Genomic DNA, 26575 nt, shown 5'->3' with positions numbered 1-26575 from the left:
GTGAAGAAACCCAGTGGCACAAATGCTGCCTGCCCTTCCTCAGGGCTGCATACGCACTAGGATGGCAAGCTATGCAAACTGCACTTCCCTGCCTGAACGGAGGTCAATCCAGTTTTCAGTATAATAGCTGCACGTAAACAGAATAATCTGCTACTATTGATATTAACCTCAAACTTTATTTCATTTATGTATGTCTCTGGGGTAACATATGGTTTATCTGAGCATATGGATGGCAAATGGGTATGCAATGGGTGAGCATTAATCAGATGTGACGGGACAAACCTCGTAGTGGTTTGTTCCTCCAGTTCTCAGTTCTTCACAGTGGGCTAACACTTTCCACCTTCATGTCACTGAAAATGCCAAACAGCAGGAGCAATAGCCCAGAAATATGTAACATCTTGGATGAGAATATCTCTCAGGCAGAATCTGATTCCTCATGTATTTCTTTTATTATATATATGTGTGTATATATATAAGGTTGCCTGTGCAACCTTAATTTAGCCCCCTTGTATGTCTGCATTATCATAGTCTTTAATTACATGATCACATAGTATTTCTACCACAGGACCTCCGTCTCAGTCAGAGAACAAGACAAATAGTGCTCAATTAATGAGCAGCTATTGAATATTTTTTTCCCTCTTTATTCAGACCTGGCTCTGAAGACAAGAATTATTAATTTCATCAGAATTATTAATTTCACAATAGCTTGAGTGCTTCACAAATATTAATGAATTTATTTTCACAACACCCTTGTGAAAGGAGGGGATATTATTATCCACATTTTGCACATGGGGAACTAAATCACAGAGGAGTAAAGTCAAAAGTATTCACCAATTTTGGGTGCCCAATCTGAGCTGCCTAGGACCTGTTTTTTCAGAGGACTTAGCACTTCTCACGTTTAAAGCACATCTTCCACTGACTTCAGCTGCTGCTGCAAGTGCTCAGTACTTCTGCAAAAAAGATCAGGGTCTCAAGTTGGGTGCCCAGAAAGTGAGTAATGCACAATTAGCGTCCACTTGTGAAATGTTTTGTTTAGCTGACTTGCCCAGCATTACACAGGAACTCTCTGGCTAAGATAGGGATAAAATCTAGTTCTCCAGGCTAGAATTCAACTGTCTTAACCATGAGACAATTTTCTTCTCTACAAAACCCCAATGTATCCACAGAGCAAGCAGGTCCATCTTGTGCAGTGAATGACGCAGGGGTCCTGTGGGAAAATAGTAGGTGATCATGTAATTGAAAAACAACCACAACACATACACACAGGGGAGGGGTGTAATGTAAGGTTGCACAGGCAACTTTAATTCAGGCATTTCCCAACTTCTGAGTGCTTGACTTTGCAGCATTAATGATTTTTAATGTAGGTTTTTGTTTGTAACTTCCTCAGTTTTTTAAAAGCAGCAAAGAATCCTGTGGTACCTTATAAACTAACAGACGTTTTGGAGCATGAGCTTTCGTGGGTGAATATCCACTTCTTCAGATGCATGTGGTGGAAATTTCCAGGGGCAGGTATATATATGCTAGCAAGCAAGCTAGAGATAACGAGGTCAGTTCAATCAGGGAGGATGAGGCCCTGTTCTAGCAGTTGAGGTGTGAAAACCAAGAGAGGAGAAACTGGTTCTGTAGTTGGCAAGCCATTCACAGTCTTTGTTCAATCCTGAGCTGATGGTGTCAAATTTGCAGATGAATTGAAGCTCAGCAGTTTCTCTTTGAAGTCTGGTCCTGAAGTTTTTTTGCTGCAGGATGGCCACCTTAAGGTCTGCTATAGTGTGGCCAGGGAGGTTGAAGTGCTCTCCTACAGGTTTTTGTATATTGCCTTTCCTAATGTCTGATTTGTGTCCATTTATCCTTTTCCGTAGAGACTGTCCAGTTTGGCCGATGTACATAGCAGAGGGGCATTGCTGGCATATGATGGCGTATATTACATAGGTGGATGTGCAGGTGAATGAACCAGTGATGGTGTGGCTGATCTGGTTAGGTCCTGTGATGGTGTCGCTGGTGTAGATATGTGGGCAGAGTTGGCATCGAGGTTTATTGCATGGATTGGTTCCTGAGCTGGCGTTACTATGGTGCGGTGTGCAGTTACTGGTGAGAATATGTTTCAGGTTGGCAGGCTGTCTGTGGGCAAGGACTGGCCTGCCACCCAAGGCCTGTGAAAGTGTGGGATCATTGTCCAGGATGGGTTGTTTTTTAAAAAGCAAATTGAAAAAATCTCAAAATTCCATCGCTTTGCCCATGAGTTTCATGGATATTTGCTGATAGCAGAGGAAAGTGAGAGTCTGGGATCCAGGGTTCCATTCCAAGTTCTGGAAGGGATTGTGCTGTAGCAGGCATAGTCTCTTCTGTCAAATCCTCCCCTGAGCATAACCCCTTCTGCCTCATCCTCTCCAACCTTGTTCCATCTCTTTTTCACCCTGGTTTCTCATCCTAGCCGCATTCTCCTCACCTAGTCAGGCTTAGTCTCCACTCCTCAAGTTTCTCATCCCAATCTCCTCGCCCAGTATGTCCTCGTTTCATCCCACTGTCCCCAGCCAGTGCCAGTTCCTTTCTTCCCAGCTTCTCATCTGATCTGTCTCTTCCCTCCACCCTGGCCTTCAGTTGCTTCCCTTCTGCTCACATTCCCCATCCTCGCTAGCTCCCAGACCCAATCCCCCTTCCTAGGCACCTAGCCACTCTCATTGTCGTCCCTTCACTCCCTGCATTTTTGTCCAAGTCTCTTTGCCCAGCCCATTCCAGTTCTCTCTCCGCACCCCAGCTCCTCATCGGATCTGTCTCCCTTTCTCCCCCACCTCCTTCTCTCTCAGTCTGAGTCTCCTTGCCCAGCCAGTCCCAATCTTCCACCTCACCCCAATTCCCATTTCCAGATTCTGCCCTCCTGCCCTTGGGCTCCTTGTCCCAATCTGCTTCCTCACCCAGGCCCATCTCTTGTTCCTTCTGCATTTCAAGCAGGTAGCTTCCTCCTCCACATTGCCTGGGCTCAGCCGCAGGTTACTGAGAGCACAGGAAAGACAGACTTCCTGTTCTCAGTTCAGGTATCTGGACCTGGACAGGGCACAGACCGTAGTAGCCCAGAGCTGACACTGCAGGGAAAGTCCTGCTCAGTCCCAGGCTGGAGTATGCCCAGTGCAGATGGAATCTGATAGGAATTTAGCTTCAAATAGCCAACAAGTCTATATGCATGTGCAAACTGCAATTTTTCAGAGGTTTATAATGTGGACAGATTTGGACAGATTTTCATGAGGATGACAAAAAGCACATCCTTGTCAGAAAGGCCAGTCCTCTGCCAAATTTCAAGTCTCTTCTCCAAAGCATGGGGTGCTACAACTATTCAAAAATAAATAAATTAAAAAAAATACAAACAAGAAAATAAATCTCAGCCCACCCACTCCACATTTTTAACATTGGCAAAACAATGTATTTTTCCCAAGCTTTATTCTCAGAAATGGCCGAACTGTTTTGGCTGAAATTTTCCAAAAAAATTTAGCCTGAGGCAGACATCCAGCATGGAAAATTTCAGCCTTTCAGACTTGGCAAAGTTATAAGCAACTGAAAACAGGGTCTTCTAATGAGAGCTCTTGGGCAACCTTAATAATAGATACTGCTACCAGTCCTGCCTATAATATATTTACATTTCTCTTTGTGAGCTAGAATTAACAGCATATGAATATAATAAATGATATTCACATTAGAACTGCCTTTATCCCTGAAGTGCTCTTTTCCAAAACTGGGTTATGTCCCCAGACATTTATTAGTTAGATTATGAACTTCCACACTTACCTCAAATTTGTGAGAGTGACTCACCCTCACCCATTTGGTTAAACAGCATTCAGTTCTTCTCTAGTTTCATGGGTGCAACCGCAAACCAGGGTTGCACCCATGAAACCACAGGCAGAATTAAGCCAAGCATATATTCTTTAACTCTCTATGACACTGATGATACCCAGGCCCAAATGTCCCAAAGCACAAGCAATTTATTTGCACCTCATGAAGCATGAGGCTTAATTCCCATCCAAAATTTGATTAATCACTAATTAGGATTTTTCTGGGTATTTTTGCTCTCCATATACATGTCCAGTGCCCCTCTGAATCTTGCTTGTCTCTGTTGCCACTGAAGTCAATAGGAGATTTTTCTATAGCTTGTGTGGTTGCAGGCCTTTAGTGATCAAAAAAACCTTCTTTTGTCAGTGGTAGGGCTCTTACTTCTGATTGAAAGTTGTAAACCTCTCTGTTCTGTGGCTTTTCCAACCTACTGACAAGTTGGAATACAAAGCCAGGCAATCAGATTGCAAGATGGCCTATTATTAAGTCACTAGCAAGCGAGGTATACTCAGGGGAGGGGGTAGAATGGGACAGGAAGAGGCAGGACAGGGGCAGAGTGGGGGCAGGAAGAGGCAGAGTGGGGTTGGGCAGTGGGGGGAAGGGGTGTATTGGAGGCAGAGACTGGAGCCGAGTCAGGATCGAGCGCCCCCAGGGAAATCAGAAAATCAGTGCCTGTAATTAGTCCTGTTGAGTTCAAGGGGACACATATGTTCTAAACTAGTCACCATTGTGAGTATAAGGTTCACTATCTGGCTCTATTTGTTATTCTCTTGTTTAAAAAGTTTCACTGGTCCAACCAGGGAGTAGAAAGAATGTAATGTGACCTAGGTGACTACTCAGATGCTGTAGGATGTAACATGTAGAATGTATATTTTGGGTGTTGCGACATGCAAAAAGATGCCTGCTTGTCTATCAAGGAAGGAGAACAGCTAGATAAAAAGATGAGCCAGCAATCACGTAAACAACTGTGTTAACGAACTAATCTTAGTTCTAGGCAGAAAAAAGTGTTTATACAATATATAACAAACAGCTTTGTAACAGCGTATGAATAAGGGGGCACACTTGCATTTAACCCCATGCTGTGCCCTATTTTGGTGGACTGATCACTCAATGAAGCAGCGAATCAATGACATACTTCTTCAGCCCAAGCGTCTGTCTGTGAGCCTGTGCCTTTGGGTGGTGGGAAAGAACTGGCCAATAGATGCCACAAGCAGTGATCACTGAGGGGTCTGAGGTCAGTTTGTACTCAGTCCTCCAACAATAAAACATTTTGTCTTAACTGAAAATGCTCAACAATTTTCAAAGAAGAAGGTGAAATCCAGAGTCTTTCCTTCCCCACCAAGAACACTCAGAGGCAGTTTTCTCTCATACTCTCCTGGTGAAGAGCACTGAGAAAGTCTCCCAGTTTGATAAGAGTGAGAAACTTAGGATGTATGAAGGAGCAGGTGAGGTTATCTACTAAAGACATTCTATATAATTCCAGGCTTTGAGCTCAGTGTGACACAATAGGATTTTTGGTGTGATTTGTTGCATTGTGATCACTATTGGTTATATAGCAATGGAGAATCAGCATTGGCATCAATGGCATCTTGACAAATCTGTCCTACTTTTTGCCTGCAGTTTCTGAATAAGGGATGGTTCATTATGCAAAAGTCCTGGTGTAGCAAGGATGATCATGTAAATCCCCTGGTTTTCACTTTGATGTAGCTCTAAAACTACAGTCATGATACTTTATGCTTTATTAGGAATAAAGGGCTTTTTCCTTTTAGTGAAAATGTTATGAGTGTTGGCATTTCTACTTCAGATCAGCTGCCGAGGTGGAAAAAAGTTAAATTGTTTCATTTTGCCATGTTGAGTTTTTGTTTTTCAAGCAGAATACCCCCTCTCCCTCTCTAAACCAACCAAATCTGAAAAGGTATTTTGATGTTGCAGGAGATAAGGCTGTCAGTCATCATCAGAGAGCAATAAAAGTGATAAATAAAAAGACCTGCTGAAATACCATCTAGCAAGTAACATCATGCTTCCTTTAAAGTTTCAGCAAAGTGGCATTTGCAGACACAAACACACAGCCTAAGGGGCAAAGAACAGGACAAGCTCACACATTCCTACCACAGTAATCTGAATGGCATTTCACTGATGTCATTTTTCCTAATAGTCGAAGTGTATGTATTAAGAATGACTGCAATTTGTTAGCTACGAGGGAGTGTTTTTTCACCCACAGAGTCATTCTTTAATTGTGCAGCTCTTTACACTTTAGTGCTGCTGCTACACTGTATTTATAAAAACTTTTTTGTTAAGAGAAGGTCACACTTTTCAAAAGGTAGAGGCTTTGTCCTTGACAACATAAATAAATCTTTTCAGGTGCAGCGCATGGTACACGTAGGGCAAGTTCCTTCAGATCACAGCAGCCTATTCATGCTTCTTTCACTTTCTTGAGAGTCAGTGGGAACATCCGTAGGAATCTTATCTACTAACTGATTCACTGAATGTTGAATGAATGTAGCTGTGTTCTGACTGTATTTAATATCTGCAGAGGCATTCACTGCCTGAGGTCAGGGCCGGCTTTAGGAAGCGCGGGGCCCAATTCGAACAGTTTCGAAGGGGCCCCGACAAGGATGACTAAAAAAAAACCAAACCAAAACAACAACAAAAAACACCTGTAAAAAAACACATGGGGCTTGTATTCACCAGGAGGTGCTCTGAGTCTTCGGCGGCACTTCGGCGGTGGGTCCTTCTCTCGCTCCAGGTCTTTGGCGGCACTGAAGGACCCGCCGCCGAAGTACCACCGAAGACACAGAGCAAGCGAAGGACCCGCCGCCGAAGTGCTGCTGGAAACCCGAAACGCCGCCAGGTGAGTAAAAATTAAAAAGGCGCCTCTAGCCAGGGAAGGGATTCTCACTGGGTGTGGGGCCCTCTTAGGCGCGGGGCCCAATTCGGGGGAATTGGTGGAATTGGCTTAAAGCCGGCCCTGCCTGGGGTTGCTGGTCTTATGCAAGTGAATGTGAAGCAAGCCCTCAAATGAAGACTGAACTCGTGCTCTTTGGAGGGGTAGGGGATGAAGGGAAATGAAATTTGATACTTATTCCAAAAACTCTTCAGGTTCCAGGTTCCAAGCTGTAGCATTTAGGAGATTGTAGAAACTGGATGACAGTGGATGAGGCAGAGCTCTGAACTTCACATTGTTCACTTCCTACTTCTGCAGCAATATTGAAAGCAACAAGCTGTAGGTTAAGAATATCCAGGGACCTGTTTTTCAAGGAGTCTTTGGGCCAGATCCTCAGCTGGTATAAATGTGAATAAAGCCATTGATGTCAATGCAGCTGCTCTGAGTTACACTAGCTGCATATCTGGCCCACAAAGTGTACTGATGGTTTGGTATCAGTAAAGCAATAGCTCCCAAACTTTTCAGGCAACTCTATTAAACTAAAACCTTCCCTGCACCAGCTACAGACGACTTTGTCCCCGTTCCTCTTTGCCACCAGCAACCTCATCCCTCCTTGTGACAACAATCCTGCTTCCCTCTCTGCTTTCATAAGATATCAGGTGTCCAGGTTTTGTGCTGCTGCCCATCTCACACGCAGATGGGTATGCTCCAACCTTCGATGGAGTGTGGTGCGCTCCAAATCCTAGAATATGTCAGACTGGCCAAGGCTACAGAGTACAATCTCCACTATAGTTTGGAGCCAGAAAATGGTAAGATAAACAGGAGTAGTACCTTGAAGTGCAGCTCAGAGACTGGGTCCTACATTCATCATGTGAGTGTCTGTGAGGGCTTATGGTGGTGCAGTCAAAGAATGAGAGGGTGGTGAACCAAGAATTAGTGGTTTGTAGTACAGTATGCATGTCACATGCTACAGAGAGAGATAGCAGATGGAGGTTCAAGCACTGACATTCCCAGGCAAAGAAGACATGAAATAATGGCAGTCTTCTGGGAATCCTCCTGGGAGTAATAGTTTAGAGGGTCACAAAGACTGACTCGATTTGGCGCCCACTGAAGTCACCTACCTTCACCACAGTTACCATGCCTTCATTGGTAATTGGATCCGTCCGAATGGTGAAATGACCTGAAGGATCTCCACTGATAATGCGGTACACGGCGTTCCAGTTGGGGGAGTGAGGCTGGTCCCGGTCCATCACAGTCAAATTTGCAACCACAACTTCCACTCTGTTCTCAGGAACCTCCCCGGAATACTGCAGTTAAAAGACAGGAACTGTTATGAAGAGTTCTTAAGGATTGCAGGGCTAAATCCCCAGCTGGCTTAAATTAGCATAGCATCCTATGTTGATTTACATCAGCTGAGGAACTGGACCTCAGTGTTGAGAGACGGTACTTGTAGTAAAATAAAAGTTAAAAGTATTCTCAGTTACTACACCTGCCCCTGAGTCCCATTGGCACTTGTGGCTTTACAATTCCATGTTCTTTTCTTTAAATGTTTTTCCCCACCCTGTCGCTGTCTGAAAGACCTACACAAACAAATGCGTGAAACTGACTAACTAGCCAAGAGAAACAGCCAAACTGTTGTCAGATGTGCAAAGTAAGCAAATTGGGGAAAAAAAAGAGATTTCCCCCTCTTAGTAATCGTGTTCAGTTATAGTAATCAGATTGTGATAATAGGAGATGAAAAATGTCAGATCAAAGTGATTTTGTTAAAAATTTGACTGTGTACCTTTAATGTAAAACAGGGGTAGGCAACCTATGGCACGTGTGCCAAAGGCAGCATGCAAGCTGATTTTCAGCGGCACTCACACTACCCGGGTCGTGACCACCGGTCCGGGCGGCTCTCCACTTTAATTTAATTTTAAATGAAGCTTCTTAAACATTTTAAAAACCTTATTTACTTTACATAAAACAATAGTTTAGTTATATATTATAGACTTATAGAAAGAGACCTTCTAAAAATGTTAAATATATTACTGGCACCTGAAACCTTAAATTAGAGTGAATAAATGAAGACTCGGCACACCACTTCTGAAAGGTTGCCGACCTCTGATGTAAAACATTTTCAGATACTCAGCTTTCAAATGAAGCAATCTTATAGCTTGATTTTATCTAATTTTTCTTCTTTCTGCTTTTGATTTGATTTTACCTACTATTTTTCTAGTGATTTTTTGCATCAGCCTTTCCTGTAGGTTAATTCTATTATTCGTTTTCATGAACCATATCCAGTTTATGCATATTATGATGCATTATCTGCCTTCCTCTCAATTTTCTGCTTTCAAAACCTTGATTTATCATATATCTGGTCAAGGACCCTTGATAGTTCATATTTCCTGCCTTTAGGGTCCAAAAGCTCTTAGACACCTAAACGATGCCCAGCAGACTGAAGCTTCTGTTGACAACAATTGCGAATCAACACTTAGATGGGCATACAGCAAATTAAACACTGGCCAAACAATGGAGCTGTTGGCCCCAGTTCTGAAATTGAAACTCAGGCCCCAACTGTGGGCTCAGAACACTTTTGAAAATCTGGCCCTTTATATGTATTTATGCAGAAGTATGCTAATTACAACAACTAATTATTTTGTTATTTAGCTGAAGATTCCCTTTAAAGTAATATTGTTCTAGTATGACACCATTCAACATTTTTGTTTATATATACTTGCCACCAATATATAACATTTCACACCTGACAGCAAAAAGTTTTAATTTGCCATGTGCCAATCTAAATGTAGTTTTGCCCTTTAGTGATATCTTTAATGGCATTTTGCTTTCTTTTCACTTATGCCCCTGTCCTAAATAAGTTTTCATTAGCAAATACAGATGGTATTTTTGCCTACGTCCATTAGGTAGTGGAGCAAAACAGTGGGGTGCCACTTATTAATTCTAGTTCCAAACTATATCATTGCTCCTCTACTTCTCTTTGTTTCCCACTATGTAGCCAGGTCTTTATGTATTCTCATGCCCATTTTGGAATCTCTGCAGCATTCAGTTTAAGCAGGGGAATATATGGAAATTTATCAAAAGCCTTTTGAAAAATCCATTAGATCATGTCATCTGCACACTTCTATTATCAGTCTTGTCTGAAACCTGCTCAAAAGAACTTGAGGAGATTAGTTAGGCAGGAGCGTCTCTTGCTAAATCCCTAATGGTTATATCCCATTGGATTAGATTAATGTTGTACTGCATGCCAGTGATGACAAGTTGATGGCTCTTTGGTTTGCTTCGGCAGTTGACTGCACTGTGTTAAAATCAAGGTATCATATTTGCTGTAATTCCAAGGGAACTAAGCATGTTAAATTGAGTAATATACATATCCCAGGTCACTGCCAATTCCTGTCTTGAGCCCATGTGAGTCACATGAATTAAGAGAAATTTAAAGATTTAATCTATCCTATCGCTCAAATCTTAAAGCCCTCGGCCAACTTTTATTTACTCAGGCTAAACTCCCATTGCCTTTAGAAAGAGTTTGCTTGCATAAAGGCTGTACAAGAAATAACTGTGGACTTCAGAATTTGGTCTGCTATTCATTTAACTCTTCGTGGGAGCAAGTAGGATGAACTCATTCAGAACAAATCATTGATAGAACTTTTTGCTATAACAGTGGACCAAATCCTGCAAGATACTGCACATCCTTTACTCCCAATGGGTTACATCCTGTAAGAGGCTGAGCCTTTGTGCCATCCACTGAAGTCAGTCCTTTACGGAAAAATCCTATGGAAGTTAATAGGGATGAAATCGATAGAATTTTATAGAAATAACTCTAAAAGCCTTTAGACTTTGAGAGGGAACAATATTCTCTCTCAGAGTTATTTTAATCCATCAGATATAATTCTCTAGGACGTGTTTTAAAAGAAGCCTCCAGGAAGGTTATCATTTTCTGTGAGACTTTTCCATAAGGGTGGGAGTCACAATGCTCAGCAAGTACTAAGTGTCTTTCAGGATTTGGTCCATTCAGGTCATTGGGAGTTGATGGCATCTGAGGAAGTAATCAACCTTTTACAAGATCCAGGGGTTTCCGTGGAAATTGGTCATGATGCATACAGGGCCAGACCAGCATTATGCATACAGGGCCAGATTAAAGTAGGTGCACTGAAGTCAATGGAGCTATATCAACTTACATCAATTTTTTATCAGCTGTGGCTCAGTACTCATTGTAACCCACTGCCTCAGCCCTCCGATCTATCTGACACTCTTCCATTGTTTATGTAAGTCTGTGCTGTAACATGCCCACGATTCTGTTTGCCTTTAATAAAATTAAGTAATGAAATTAAATGGCATCTGGTACTGGACGGATGGGAGTTTGGAGATGCTCAAACATATTTAACGTGATTTCCTCCCTTTCCTGAAGTAACAGAGAATGATGAGCAGTGCGATATTTTACTGTGCTTTCCTCAGGACTAGTAAGTTTTCTTTAACGAAGAGTGCAAGGGATTTTCAAATAGCGAGAGGAGTATCGCTGCTCCAACACTGTAAAATAGTGAGGGGTCCAGAGAGAAGTGCTGGAATAAACAACAAAAACAACTCAGTAGCGCCTGCCCTATACTTGCTGCTTTATCGTGAGTGTGATTTTTATAATGTCAGGTAAAAGGAGTACAATAATTAGCAGACAAATGTTTTCGGAAAACAGACACCCTATTCCAGCTTGTCCCATGATCTCCATCATCCAGTGTGCTCTGCACGGACTCCACCTGACACACATGGGAGTCAACAGAGCTCATCCATCTTGAAAGCACTTGCAAGATCAGGCCCTAAATGCACTCATCAGTGCCATTTTATGACTCTAGGCAAAATGAGGCAACTCAGACTTATCCACGATGGGAAAGTTACAGAGAACCTGTTATTTAACCTATGAAGGGAATTGGTTTTTCTTAGCAACAAAACTTTAGTCTCCTCTTCCAGGCTAGTTTCCACAAGCAGTTGCCTCCCTCTAAGGACTACAGCCCAAATGAGAATAGAGACAGGACATTCTAATGTAATGTGAATCAACAGTGTGCATGAGAACAGTCTCTGCAACACCAATGTGTTCACAGTGGATCCATGTAATTGCAGACTGCTCCCACCCCTTTCCTAGTGTTCTAATTGATACATTTTTCAGAAGAACACCACCAGAAAGAACTATACTACAAACAAAACAGAAAAGGAGATTTCTCAATGAGGAAGCAAAATTTCAGTCAGAAGGATGCTTGTGGGAATCAAAACAGGCCCTCTTTCCCCGTGGCCACTGCTGAAATCCAAAAGTGCCTGCTGCTTCTTGTTCTGGGGTTTGCATCATCTCTGTTTGCAGGTATGAGGATGAGGTAAGACTATTTTTGAGCTGAGTTGATTGTTATGAAACAGCTGTTCAAAACTTTCATTAAAGAACCTCAAACCACATGGAACACACCTACATTTTAGATGTAAGGACAAACTTGATGCCCAGCTTAGGTGTGTTGAAAGCTAAAGTTTGGGAGCCTTTCAAATGAACCCACGTACAGTTTTCATTGACCCTGGACTCATTTACGATTTTAACATGGAACCAGGTTGAAACACATCTGTTTTGACTGAGGTTGACTTTAAGATTGTATATGCTTGAAATTCAAGAAGTGCAAACCCATATGCACTGAAATCAAAGAAAAAGATGCACGTGGCCTCTTACAGTGCAAAACTGTAGAGCTTCACCCAGGTCTTCAACAAGCATCACATCTGAGAGAAATCTCGTGTCAGTTATGAGCAGGCATCACACAGGAATAATATATCATCTAAAATATTCACTGCTTAAGATATTTCATCATCATCTACATCTTCACTTTATCCTAATATTGTAACATTTACTTGTATTCATCTGTAATTTATTTTGCTTCATTTTCTATTGCTGCATTATGAAGCTTTTCATGTTAGTCCTTTTTTAAATCTCTCTCTCGCTAGTTATTTTGGAATTGATTGTTATTCAGTCTGAACGGACATTATGAGATAAATAATTGCACTGCCAATTTACCATGATTTCTTAAACCTGTCCTATTCATCTGAAGTTATGTAGGTTCCATTTTTGTTTTCATATTGGTATGACTGTGAAAGATTCTCGCACTGGCCTCTAGAGTTGGCCTGGCTGAAGTCATATGGTGCTGGAAAGGTAATAATTCATTTTGATTTCCAGGCTTCATGAAATTATACTGAAGTCATTTAACCCTGAAGTTTATTTTTGTCTTGCTCAGTACTTGACAGCACATATGTACAAGCATCACTCAAAGGAGGAAAGGGAAAGAAGCTGGGGAATGATAAGTTCACACAATGACTTTATGACTTTGCAGAATCTCCTAAGTCTACTCTGAACTGTAGAGCCAAGCACAGCAGGGCTGCCCAGAGGGGGGGCAAGTGGGGCAATTTGCCCCAGGCCCTGGGCCCCACAGGTGCCCCCATGAGAGTTTTTTGGTGCCCCTGGAGTGGGGTCCTTCACTAGCTCCGGGGGCCCCGGAAAACTCTCGTGAGGTCCGGGTCCCCAGAGCGTCTTCCGCTCCGTGTCTTTGGCAGCGAGTTCCGGGGTGGAAGGACCCCCCGCCACTGAAGTGCCCCAAAGACCCGCAGCGGGGGGGTCCTTCCACCCAGGGATCTGCCGCCGAAGTGCCACGTCTTCGGTGGCAATTTGGCGGTGGGGGGACTCCGCTGCTGAAGACCGCAGGCCCCTGAATTCTCTGGGCAGCCCTGAAGCACAGTGGAATAAAACCAAGCCGCTCCTTGCAGCCACTCCCAGGCCTGGTCTACACTACGCGTTTAAACTGATTTTAGCAGCGTTAAACTGATTTAACGCTGTACCCGTCCACACTACGAGGCCCTTTATATCGATATAAAGGGCTCTTTAAATCAGTTTCTGTACTCCTCCCCGATGAGAGGAGTAGCGCTAAAATCGGTATTACCATTTCAGATTAGGGTTAGTGTGGCCGCAAATCGATGGTATTGGCCTCTGGGTGGTATCCCACAGTGCACCACTGTGACCACTCTGGACAGCAATCTCAACTCGGATGCAGTGGCCAGGTAAACAGGAAAAGCCCTGCAAAATTTTGATTTTCATTTCCTGTTTGCCCAGCGTGGAGATCTGATCACCATGGGTGGCAATGCAGTCCCAAATCCAAAAAGAGCTCCAGCATGGACCGTATGGGAGATACTGGATCTGATCGCTGTATGGGGAAACAAATCTGTTCTAACAGAGCTCCGTTACAGAAGATGAAATGCCAAAGCGTTTGAAAAAAAAATCTACAGGCTATACAGTGCTGCGTGACAAGCGTAACGGGAAGCCAGAGACTCAAATGGATGCTCATGGAGGGAGGGAGGGGGTACTGAGGACTCCGAAAAGTATTTGCATTCTTGGCTGAGCTCCCAATGCCTGTAGGTTCAAACACATTGTCCAGCGTGGTTCAGGGTATAGCTTGTCAATTTACTCCCTCCTCCCACCACGTGAAAGAAAAGGGAAAGAAATCGTTTCTTGACTTTTTTCAATGTCACCCTATGTCTACTGAATGCTGGTGGTAGACGTGATGCTGCAGCAGTGATGAGCAGTATCCGCTCTTCTCCCCTCCCCGGTGGCAGACGGTACAATATGATTGCTATCCGTCATCATCATCAGCCCGTGCTTGATAACTGCTGAATACCCCTGGCTGGCCTCAGAGGCGCCTGGGTAAAAATAGGAATGATTCCTGGTCATTCCTAGTAGATGGGACAGAACGGCTGGTAACCATCCTCATCATAGCAACTGGGGGCTGAGCTCCATCAGCCCCCTCCCTTTCCTGTCTAAAGAAAAGATTCTGCACTGCCTGGACTATCGTAGCAGCGGCATGCTGGGCTCCTCTCCCCCGCACTGCTTAATGTCCTGCCTGGACTGTCATAGCACCGGGAGGCTGCCTCCCCCTCATTTTATCTCACTAACAAGTCACTGTTTGTTATTCCTGCATTCTTTATAACTTCATGACACAAATGGAGGGGACACTGCCACAGTAGCCCATGAAGGTTGGGGGAGGAGGGAAGCAACAGCTGGGGTTGTTGCAGGGGCACCACCCGTGAATGGCATGTAGCTCATCATTTCTGTGGGATCTGACACGGAGCGGCTGTGCTCTCTGGTTCTCTGATTCACTGGTTCTCTAGTACATTTGCCCCATATTCTAGGCAGGACTGACTCTATTTTTAGAAACCATAAAGGAGGGATTGACTCGAGGAGTCATTCCCAGTTTTGCTCTTGTGGCCCCGGCCGATCTCAGCCAGGGGCACCCATGATAGCAGTAGACAGCACAGAAGGACAGATAACCATCATCTCATTGCCAAATTACACTGGCAGCAGACGGTACAGAACGACTGGTAACCATCTCTGCTATCATGTAAAAGCAAATGAATGCTGCTGTGTAGCACTGGAGTATCGCCTCTGTCCACGGCATCCAGTACACATATGGTGACTGTAAAAAAAAAAGCTGAATGGGCTCCATAGTTGCCGTGCTATGGCGTCTGCCAGGGCAACCCAGGGAAAAAGGCCACGAAATGATTGTCTGCCGTTGCTTTCCTGGAGGAAGGAATGACTGATGACATTTACCCATAACCACCCGCGACAATGATTTTTGCCCCATCAGCCACTGGGCTCTCAACCCAGAATTCTAAGGGGTGGGGGAGACTGCGGGAACTATGGGATAGCTACAGAATACCTACCAACAGTGCAACGCTCCGGAAATCGACGCTAGCCTCGGACCATGGACGCACACCGTCGAATTAATGTGCTTAGCGTGGCCGCGTGCACTCAACTTTACACAATCTGTTTTATAAAACTGGTTTATGTAAAATCGGAATTATCCCGTAGTGTAGATGTACCCCCAGTGTTTGCTGATGTGAGATAGCTGAATAGAGAGAAAAATTATTCAGGTTCATTTTGGTGACTGCTACAGGGAATTTCATTTCTTCCATGTTAGCCCCTCTTTCTCTTTGCCTTTCATGAAGGTTTGCTATCACAAAGACTTGCTCATACGAATATTAGTAAAAAAGTGAATTTCTGATCTCTAACCATAATTACAACACAGAATTAGTTGTGGGTAGAAGCAGTTTAGATGGGTTAGGCTATCCACACAGAACCAATGCCCTGCCAGGTAAGTGAGCAACCATACACCCTGAATATTGAATCACGCATACCTAATACCCACAGGAATGCTCATAGGGAACAGTTTATGATCACTCCAGAAGTTGAAATTTGTTTCCACAAAATTTTTAGCAAAGAATTTTGAATATTAAATAAATTGATAAAAACTGCAGTTTGTTGGCAATTTGTATAAAGGAAAAAGGGTTAGATTATCCTATACATCATTAACTGAGAGTTCTTTGCCCAGCTTCAGCATTGAAACAAGCAAATGTCATAGTAATTGACTGCTCCTATGCCATGTTTATACGCCTGCATTTTTACTGTTAGGATTAAATACGTCTTCTACATCTCAGAAAAGCCCAGAGAAGTAAAACAACTCCAGATTGTACTCTTTATCTGACAACTGGGTATTTTGATCAATAATCCTCTATTTTTTTCTATTTCTACTACCAGTAATTTTGCTTCTCTTCCTAGCAGCCTAATTGCTGTTTTCTTAAGCCTTGCCATCAGTTCTCTGACCTTTAATTTTCAATATAATTTGCTGTATGGATGACTGCACTAGGTTCACAAGTTATCCTATCTAATCTGGTCTCTATGCAGACTGGAATCTCAATTTCTGCGCCAGTGTAAATCTGGAGCAACTCTCAAAATGGTTTCAGAATTGTTACTCTAAATTTATACTGGTGCAGCCATAATCAGAATCTGGCCCTAAATCTCCAAATTTTGAGTAAGATGATCAAGTCATGTAAATAATGCAAATCATATTTTTTTGTGTAAACTGGGCAGATCTTGCAATTTTAAAACGTTAATCAGATTTTATTAAAGGACTTCTCAGTGGCATATGTTCTCTTTCTAACACTGATTCTGTTCCCTATCTCCACAGCCCTTCTCCTGCAGAGTGGTCCACTGAATACCTCCTGTCTGCCCTATCATCACGTGACCAATAAGCAAACGTCCTTTCCTTTCAGTGTTCATTCTTATAGTCTCTCTCGCGCAAACACACACTGCACTGCACTTCTGTGTGTATTCACTTGGATCAATTCAGTATTCATTTCATGGGTACATATGACACATCAGACTAGTTATATGCCATGTGGCAAATACCTTCCAATGCATAATCTGCAAAAGTCCAATACCATTCTTGCCAACTTGTTGTTTTGCTCCATTGGCCCAGCTGTCACATATCCCATTATGAAATGAATTACTTGGGCTGGATACATTTGCTCTCCACACGTTCTTTAATGATCTGCAGGAGTCAGCCTTGTTTTAATGATGTTCAGGAACATGGATTTGGTAGCTCACCAACTATTAAAGGCTGATCTGGAAGTGCTAGCTTTATCTTCACCATTTGGTGCTATTAAAATGCCTATCTGACTGAAAAGCTCTGAAACCTGTGAGTGAGGTTCTAAGGTCTATTAACAGTGTTATTATGTATGCATGCTACCATCCTGTTTATTCACAAATGTGTCTTGATTTAGGGCTTATAAAGAGAACAGTGAGTGACAGAATTTAAAGAGGAAAAAAAAGCCTAGGGAAAAAGCAAACTAGTCAGAGATTGGTTCATTTATTTACTTACAGATGTTTAGGGCATCTTTTCTATTTCTTTCACTCAGTGGGCTTGCTGGCAGGATTCCACTAGTATGTCAATATGCCTAGCACCAATAGGCTAAGCATGTCTTCCAACTGTTCAGGTCCATTCCCTGACCCTGTCTGATGCAGCTAGGACTGTGGGATGACTTTGTTTTCCGAGTACAGCACCCTTCAGTTTCTAAGACCCACCCCTTGACTGTGTGCAGAGGCAGCAACCATTTTGATCTCAGACTTGCTGAGAGCTGTTGACTTCACTGTTGTTCTTTGCCGGTGTTGCTTTCCTTAATCTCAAGTAACAACTACATTTAACTGAAACAACATGGTTTGCTCTTTGGATAAGGAATCATAAGTTCAAATGAAGAACTTGGAAAGAAGAAAATGTGCACTTGGGAATGGCACATCCTATCCTCCTTGCTCTGAACACTAGAAATGGAACTTCTTTAATCTCAGACTCTTACATTCAAGAAGGCCAAGCTTGGATCCAGCTTTAACCTTGCATTAATGACTCCCAGAGTAGTCGTCAAGGATTCACAGACAAGAGGACAGAATGGTGGAAGGCTTTTTTTTTTTTAAAAGCTTTGCATTTCTCATAACAAAAGTTATTTTTTTCATCCTTAAGATGTTACATTCTTTTTACAGTATGAAAAGATGTTATGAAAATGATGACACTGAGACACTGCTTTGCTGCAAGATAACCATTTCTGGATAAATATATCATATGAAATGAAGCCCACATATATATTTAATAAAAATGCTTTACAACACAAAGGAGCTTCTAACAATGTTCGTATTAAAGGTTTAAAAAGAGATTAAAATTATGTCCTTGGAAAGGTGCACAGACTTGTAGAAAGAAATTTCTACATTAACCCCATGCAGGAAAGTTGTATGTTATCTGCATTTAAAAGGCTATAAAGTACTACTTTAATCAACCTACTTGACTTTGGGGACTTTCATGTCTCACTGAAACTCACGCAGTCTGGCAGAGCGTGGCTTCTAGAACACAAAAGCCTTTAATCTGTAACCTGGCACTCCTGTATGTTCAAATCCTGATACTATCACTTTGTTAGGAAGAAAAATTGTGAATTTATCCAAAATGGGATCTCATCCAGTCTAAATGATGTAGCTGTTGCAGCAATGACCTTTAACAATGGTTGTACTCAACAGTAAAAGATCTTATCTCAAGATTCAATGGAAACAGTGTATGTTAAAATTCTGATCTGATAACAGAGACTTCTATTTTCAAGTTTAGATGAGAAACTATTGAACAATCCATTTGCTTCCTCGTCTAACCCACCTTTGTTTCTTGCCTGAGGAACAAATGGCATGAAAAAGAAACGGGTGCATTTCTGATGACTATTTGTCAGGTTTAATTAATAATGCTACCTTTTAAATAAGGGCAAAGATGTTAAAACTGCAGGAACTGGCTACAGAAACCTACAAAGCTTAATTCTGCTAATAAAGCAAAATAGCAGTAACTCTTTGCACTGATATAGCACTTCTTTACAACGGTAGGCAAACACTAGAGCCTGCACTGAACTGAAGCACAGAGAGGCTGTGACTTGCCCAAGGTCACACAGGACGGTAGTGGTTGCACCAGGATTGGAACTCAGGTCCTGTGCTCAGCTGCCTAGACCAGAGCTGCCTCCGGAGAATATCATGAATTAAAGCACATATTTTACAAACACATTCAGGTCCAGGTTAGTCTCTCCATCACCACAAATGCATTGCCTTATAGCTCTCTGATAGCCATCTTGAGAAGCAAAAGACACGATATGAAGCCTGGAAATGAATTGCATTAAACACTGTAAACCAATGTTGCAGATCAGCTGGCTCAGCAACACTTCAGTCAGCAATTTCCTCCTCAGAGTTTCACAATGCATTGATTTCAAAGAAGAGAAACCGAAATGGTTTTACATCCCCAGAAAAAAAAATCAACAGAATTAAAAACAGCCCTGGGTTATAACCCAGCCCTGTAACAACTGGTTGTAAAGTTCTGTCTGTAGTGGCTGCAGGATCTTATCCTCCTGGACTCAGGAGCAGTGCTAATGTAACTTTCACCTTGCAACAGATTGTGTAAGCAAAGCTCTTCAAAATACAGCATTAGGTCCAGATTCTGCCATTACTATTTATATAAAGCACTTACTTTCCTGAGACTTGGCTTCCCATGTGCTCAGGACCATGGTGAAAGAAATGATCAAAGAGGAATGTTTTGGGGCTAGATTCCCATTCTAGTTACGCAGTTGAATAACTTTTGCTTTGGTGTAACTGAGATCAGAACCTGGCCCCCAAATTCAGGAAGGCACTTAAGCACATGCTTAACTTTAGGCATGTAAGCTATCCCATTGAAGTCAATAGGACTATTCTTGTGCTTAAAGTTAAGCACATGGTAAAATAATTTCCTGAATTGGGGCTTTGGTCATTTGTATGCAAACTTTCTTTTTACACAAGTCTAACATGAAAATCCTCCTTTAACCATCTTAAATCAATTTTAAACCTGATGAAATCTACTGATTTGTTGGAATGCATAATTAACAGACCCCAACCTTATTCTTCTTCCCTATACTTTAAAGTGGCAAATCAATATGCTTCATTTGCTCAGATTTTACAAAACCTCCCCCCACCCCAATTTAGACTATAAACCCACTATGACAGACAAAGATTCCGTGATACAGTTCAAACCACAAGCCACTGAAATGCACCTCATAGATCTGACTCAGTACTTCTTGGTGAAATTTGTATAGAACATGCTGTTTTAATTCATGCAAGTTTAATAAAGTTTCACAAAGAAGGGCCTTAAGCTGATAAATCTAGTTTAGGATTTTCTTATTAACTGCCTACCTCTCATAATTAGTTTTTAATTTATTTTTTTTCCAGATTTTAAGGCATATAGAAACTGTTCATGTACCTTTGGGATCTGAAGGCAGCTATTTGGGAAAGGAAGACATTTAAGAGTACTGGAACTGAATTTTTCATCTACACCATAATCCTAGTATTGAGATTTATAACAAGTTTCCTCTGTAGCAAGGCTCAATCAGTCTGCATGGTGATTTCTTCTCAACCATATTCCATACTGCAATGGAAAACTCTGTTCCTAGATTAGTTTCAGAATTCACATACGGGATTTTTTTTTTTAAGACTGGAACTTACAGCAATACTAGACTGGAAAATCCATAAAATCTGCTATTTAGTGATACAGCTCGCAATTTAGTGAAGTATCACTGTTCAAGACACTTAAACACAAGCTAAAAGTAAAGCACATCCTTAGGTCCTATTGCCGTTAAAGGGACTTAAACACTATTTGCTTGTTGCTACAAAAAATTTAGTGTATCAACATGCAGTAGAAAAAAAATGTAGGCCCAGCTGCAAAATGCAAACATAAAGTGAATGTAAGGAAAAGTCATCAATGTTTTGATGGAGTGGCTAATATAAGGGGTAAAACAATAGTAAACATGAAGGCCTGGCTGCTTAGAGTAATGTGAAGTAGTAAAGAATAAATAAATAGATCAAATAAATGGCAAATAATGAATGGACCTTGGAATGAGAACAAGAGAGAGAGAGAGAGAGGACTAGAAAGAAAAGGAGGATGAGGACTGGGTCTTTTCTGAGAAAGAGAAAGAGAGAGACAGATACATTGGAAGAGATGGGGAAGAAAGAGAAGAGAGGAAGGCTGTGAGGTGTTGTGTCAGGGTGTGTGTGTGTGCGTATCTGTATCTGATGCTTGGTGCCAGGAGAATGGTACTTTCTCTTTTGCAGTTAGATTACTTTATTATTGCATAAAGCTGAACAGTTTGAAAAGTTCTAGCGTACTTAAAAAAGTCACGTGAAACCTTTTGAAAGGCCTCTCCATTTCTAATTCTTCCCGTACTCTGTGTTCTGACCCTTTTCACTGCAATTGGGAAATGTTAAGGCATCCTGGACAGTTAGAAATATTTGATAAAAGAAAAGTCACAGCACTAATAAATCCTTTGCTAAGTTATTTTATTTAAGTATGTCACTGAAGATTTTATAACTGAGATGTGCTTAACAGAATTCTGACTATATATCCTCTTATAATGGCATCCCTGGGAAGCAACTGTTTTTAGGCCAGTTAGGTTTTAATACTAGGTCAACAGGATGTTGAAGAATTTTTTTTGTGTGTAAAAAAAAAAAGCCCAGCCAAAGAAGTGAGCATATTTCAGAAAGAGAAGATTCATTTTTAGCCCTTTAAGACTATGGATTTACTATATGCATCCAGATTTCTCAGACTCAAATCAGAATTACTAAAATAATCTATTATAAATGAATATTTGCCTTTAATCTGTTCTGTCAGTTGTGTCAAATCTAGGCCTATAATGCTACAGCACATTTTGGTGTGGTGCCCTGATTTACAAAGCAAAGGAACCAGGCATGGTGGAATATAAAGGATATAAAGCAACGCATCATAAAACCACAAGAGATACAGTCGTTTTCCAAAATTCCTAATTATGAATTGATGCTGAAGGTAGATTTAAAAAAAGGTCCAGGTGGGGGCTACATGGCATTTTTGACTAGGAAAATTAGGCTGATACTGTCCTCCTGAAACTGATCAAATGAGACAGTTTGGAAAGAAAACATCTGAAATCTCAACTGCTCTGTGGTTAAACTGCAAAGCAATATTTAAACACCTATGACAGTTGGAAGTACAAGGGGGGTATTGAATTAAGATCTGAGCTGTTGACCCCATTTGAAAATCATTCTCTGACGAAGCCTGCTAACATTCAAAGGCATTTGTATTCAGGTCAATAGCGAACTCATCCTTTCATGGAAGGTCTAATGAACTATCAAAGTTGTAGCATATATTGAGCAAGTTTCACACCTGTCTTTTGATCTGGTGATCCTAACTTAACACATACAGTTGGACATATGCACAAAACCTGTGCATCTCTTTGGTGTGCAAACAAACTTTTTGCACAAGCAACCTGAGCATTTAAGGGCCCAACTATTTTGTGTTCTCAAAATGTGTCCAGTTTTGCAATCCTCATTTGCACACAATACACTGGGTGCACAAAATCAGAGACCAGCTGAAAATGTTGTCCAAACTTTACTGAAGAATAATATAATATGGCCTTCAAGAAATTAAGATTTTAAGAATCCTAATTTGTGACCCAAATTTCCAGGCCATGCCAACACTTTGGGTCAAGGTTCTAAAAACAGGTGTCTAAGTTACACATACACAAAATATAAGTGTGCATGTGCAAAATGGATAATTGAATGTACAGCTGAATGTACCTATGTATTTTGCATGTCCAGATCCTCAGCGGGTGTAAACTGACTTCCCTCTAATGCTTTAGAGGAGCCATACCAATTTACACCCAAAACATGTAAGCACATGCTTAACTTTAAGCACATAAGTAACTCCATCACATTCAGCAAAGTACTGTTAAAATACGCTTAAATTCCAATGAAGTTAATGTGATTTAAACACATACCTGAAGGTAAGCATGTGAATAAATGCTTTGCTGAATGGGGTCTAAATACCTATTTTCAAATCCCCATGATTTGGAGTTCTGAGAACCAACAGGAAATATTGGCTTTATTCCACCAATGAAACTTTCTCAAAAGCTATTTTTTGATAGAAAGAATGCACCACAGCAGGGTCAGCTCTACTGTTTTCGCCGCCCGAAGCAGCGTGCCGAATTGCCGCTGTGGAAGGCGGGGGCAGGCGGTGTGCTGTTAGGGCAGCTCGTGCGTTCCGTGGCAGCTGAAGACAGAAGCTGCGCTGCTGCGGACAGCTAAACATGGAAGCTGCCACCGAATCGCTGCTGCCGTGGAAACGCACGTGCCATCCTAAAGGCACACGGACTGCTCCCACCATCCGCAGTGGCAATTCGCGCACTACTTGGGGGCAAAAACACAGGGACTGCCGCCCCTTGCAGATTGCCGCCCAAGCATCTGCTTGGGATGCTGGTGCCTGGAGCCGGCTGTGCACCACAGGCTGTGGTAGTGGTGTCTAGTTGATACACATCAGTTGGATGGAGAACACTGGTGTTCTGCTGCAAGACTTACCGCTCAATGTAGGTAGGGTGGCGATCATTTAATTCAATTGTGGACATTCTGTCGGCAACAACTGGTACTGTTACATCTCATTGCACTTTGGCACTGGCATCTTTTTTTACACTCTGGACATTTCATCCACATTATTACATAATGCATATTACAAGGGTATGGTTTTATGGTTTCTTACTCCAGACCCCATATATATATTAAATGGAGAAGGAAAATTGTGATGTGACACTATTAAATGAGCTATCACAGTAGGAGATGTAACACAGCCAGATGTTGCAAATGAAATAGCTCATGACAAATGGTCTATGACAAGATAATGTGAGCGCTGATGTGGTGATACTATACTATACAGAATGTGTACGATCACTTCAATATACAGCTTTAGTGAGCAAGTTGATAATATTGAAAATGCTGCATGAGCCAACAAAAACCATCATGCTAGAATATCAAACATCCCCAACAGATTATTGTGTGTTACTAGGGTACGTGCATGCAGTTCATTCCCATTAATGGGAATTAGATACAGGCAGTGAGAGGGCAGAAAAGCTCTTAGTATTGTACACTACAGCTGAGCACCTACTTATGATGTATCCATTCACTGAGGTTATGTTATAATTTTTGGATTTCGACCACCTATGTGTTGTGAAGCAGGGAATGAATAGTGCCATGGGCTCTACCTCTTGTCTGGCATTGTAACTCTAATTGGCCGAAACTGTGCTTTCTAGAGTAGAAAGAGACAATTGCATTATTCTTGATTTTAAACCAAGAAATACCTGGGTCCAATTTAAGAGTGATCAAGCAAGCATTTTTACTGCCTTTTTTGGGGGGTGGGGGAGAAGGGGTGCAACAGGGAATTGAAATCTGTAATGAAATTTGTTATTTCCATATTTTAAATGGTCTTTGGCAATTTACAACTCCAAGGTCTGAAAAATTCATTATTAACAACTTCCATCAAGGGTGTTCCTGAAACCAAAATTACTTAATCAACTCAATTTAGCTTCTTGCATAGAACTAATTCAGAAAAACTTTATCTTCCTGAATTGTTATTGCAATTAATTTCTTTCCCCTTTTCTTTTCTGCAGCAGACTATGTTACAGTAATTAGATATTTTATAAAAATGAGTTATATTCATTGAGGGTAGCTTCACTTTTACATTTGATTAATCATATTACCACTGAGGTCTGGGGTTTGTCTCCAAGGAAAGTTTAATGACCTCATTTTAATTCTTCTTTTAACCACAGAGCAGGTATAAATGAAAAGAAATAAAATTATCTCACCCCCCCGCCCAATCTCAAGATTACATTTGATGGTTTTGCCTTGTGACTGACCCATTTACAGGGAACAGACTATCTGATTCTAATTTGATACAGGGCAGAATCAGGTTAAATAGAGCCTTGAACTGTCTCTTAGTAACCTAAGCTCAATATAGCGGTGAGGAATCAGTGCTCCTGGAGCAAAATGGCAGCCAGTTTTTAATACCTTGGATACCTAATTTAGGAATAATTGGGCAATAAATATACTAAAAACAAATAACCAGGCCAAAAGGCACTGAATTTAGATTTCAATTAAAGTTTTTTATTTGTAAGGAAAATATATCAGGGAGACCACATGTTTGCGTGCGTGTATAATGGGATCATTACACTTATATCACTTTAATTAGTTTGGAGGCACTCACAGCTGTGGCATCACCTTGTGGCTACATCTGGAGATTAGCGCTGCCCCAGTCTGACACCCCCTTCTTCAGCTGCTCACCCCTTGGTCTCTTTCTCTCTTAAATTGGGGTGATTCCTCTTTGTGACTCAGCCCTCTGGCCAGGTCTCTATATTCCTTCCTTTCTGGGCTATCAAAATCTCATGGACAAACTGTCTATCTGCTGTCTCTGGCAGTCTGCTGCTCCATTTCCAAATCTGTGCCACTTTCCCAGTGGCCAGTAGGGGAACCCAGGCCCCTGCATTACTCCGGGTTTCTGCCCATGAACCCTATGCTCAGTAACCACAGTCTGAGGTGGGTGAGGCCTTGCCTGGACAAACTAAATGCTTTCCTAAAGGTGTCAGAGGAAGTGAACCCAAGTTCCAAAATTTGTGTTGATTTATAGAGTGTTGTTCATTCTACAAGAAGGTGGGAACATCAGTGCAAGTCAGATCAGTGTATGCTTCAGATTTCCAAAGTTTTTGTGGTCAGACCTGGGGTTTTGGTTTGGGTCTGTCATAAATATAAAGGGAAGGGTAACAATCTTTATGTATGCAGTAACATAAATCGCTCCTGGCCAGAGGTACAGAATCACTTTTCTCGAAGGGGTTAATCCATTCAATTAACCTAGTTGCCACCTGACCAGAAGGACCAATGAGGAAAGAAGATACTTTCAAATTTGGGGGAGGGAGAGAAAGGTTTTGTTTGTTCCCTCTTGGGACAAAGAGAGAGACCAAACAGGTAACCCAGCTCCTAAAAAGATCCCGAATTGATATATCTAAAAATTACTGAAATTGTAAGTAATAGCAAGGAAATGTGTTAGATTACCTTTTGTTTTAGCTTGTGAATTTTCCTTATGCTAAGAGGGAGGGTTATTCCTGTTTTTGTAACTTTGAAGTTGAGCCTAGAGGGGAATCCTCTGTGTTTTAAATCTTTTTATTTACCCTGTAAAGTTATCTTCCATCCTGATTTTGCAGGTGTGATTCTTTTACTTTTTTATATATATAAAATTATTCTTTTAAGAACCTGATTGATTTTCAGTGTCTTAAAAACCAGGCATTTGGTATGTGCTCACTTTGTTAACCCATCGGTTGGTATATTATTCTCAAGCCCCCCCAGGAAAGGGAGTGAAGGGGCTTGGGGGGATATTTTGGGGGAGATAGGGCTCCAAGTGGCTCCCCTGAACGTCTGTTTAAATCACTTGGTGGTGGCAGAAATACCGTCCAAGGACAAGGAAAGGAATTTGTGCCTTGGGAAGTTTTTAACCTAACCTGGTAGAAATAAATTTAGGGGGTCATTCATGTGGGTCCCCACATCTGCACCCCAGAGTGCAGAGTGGGGAGGGAACCCTGATAGGGTCCATCTCTAACTGTCCCCCCAAAAGCCAGTGTGCCAATATGAAAGCTATTGTGCAGACCCGGATTTAA

The 26575-nt window shown here is 41.7% G+C and overlaps 1 protein-coding gene across 2 annotated transcripts in view; it reads right to left on the bottom strand.

Annotated features, from left to right (window-relative positions):
• The window catches only part of CDH4 (cadherin 4), a 718652-nt gene that overhangs the window by 38722 nt on the left and 653355 nt on the right, over positions 1-26575 (bottom strand). For both annotated transcript variants that reach the window (XM_050917772.1, XM_050917773.1), the window contains exon 9: positions 7825-8010. In XM_050917772.1, the coding sequence (XP_050773729.1) occupies positions 7825-8010 (186 nt within the window). The remainder of the gene's footprint in view (positions 1-7824; positions 8011-26575) is intronic.

The sequence above is a fragment of the Gopherus flavomarginatus genome, chromosome 11 (genome assembly GCF_025201925.1).
Source record: "Gopherus flavomarginatus isolate rGopFla2 chromosome 11, rGopFla2.mat.asm, whole genome shotgun sequence".
NCBI classification, from domain to species: domain Eukaryota; kingdom Metazoa; phylum Chordata; order Testudines; family Testudinidae; genus Gopherus; species Gopherus flavomarginatus.
Note: the sequence above shows the minus strand (reverse complement) of the source record. Positions and strands in the feature narration are given on the sequence as shown.